The 328-nt window shown below is 39.0% G+C and overlaps 1 protein-coding gene across 1 annotated transcript in view; it reads left to right on the top strand.

Annotated features, from left to right (window-relative positions):
- LOC119588947 (EGF-like repeat and discoidin I-like domain-containing protein 3) overlaps nt 1-154 on the top strand; it is a 110,464-nt gene extending 110,310 nt beyond the window's left edge. The window contains 1 exon segment of the mRNA XM_037937558.1: nt 45-154. Within this exon segment, the coding sequence (XP_037793486.1) occupies nt 45-154 (110 nt within the window).
- The last annotated feature ends 174 nt before the right edge of the window (nt 155-328 follow it).

Below are 328 nucleotides of genomic sequence, written 5' to 3'. Positions count from 1 at the left end.
GGTCGAAAGTCCAATAGACATGTAATGCATACTCATCCATTAAGATAAACAAGGGGATGATCTTCAGTGGTTGTTATTGCCTCGACAAGCTGCGTCCCCTGCAACAGATGTTCAAACAAGACAAGGGAACTTTTTCAATGTTGGAAGGCTATAAAATAGAATAAAAAAAGCAAGTCCTCTCCTCTGGGACCAACTGCCTCAAGATATTAAAAGTAATTCCAGCTTGAATCCTTTCAAAGTAGAAATAAAAGAATGCTTTCTTGGCCTCTTTCGTTTTATGGCCGCCCGACACTCAAAAAGTCGGCTTTATTAAGCATTTCAGTTAATA

Source organism: Penaeus monodon, chromosome 24, assembly GCF_015228065.2.
Source record: "Penaeus monodon isolate SGIC_2016 chromosome 24, NSTDA_Pmon_1, whole genome shotgun sequence".
Lineage (NCBI taxonomy): Eukaryota > Metazoa > Arthropoda > Malacostraca > Decapoda > Penaeidae > Penaeus > Penaeus monodon.
Note: the sequence above shows the minus strand (reverse complement) of the source record. Positions and strands in the feature narration are given on the sequence as shown.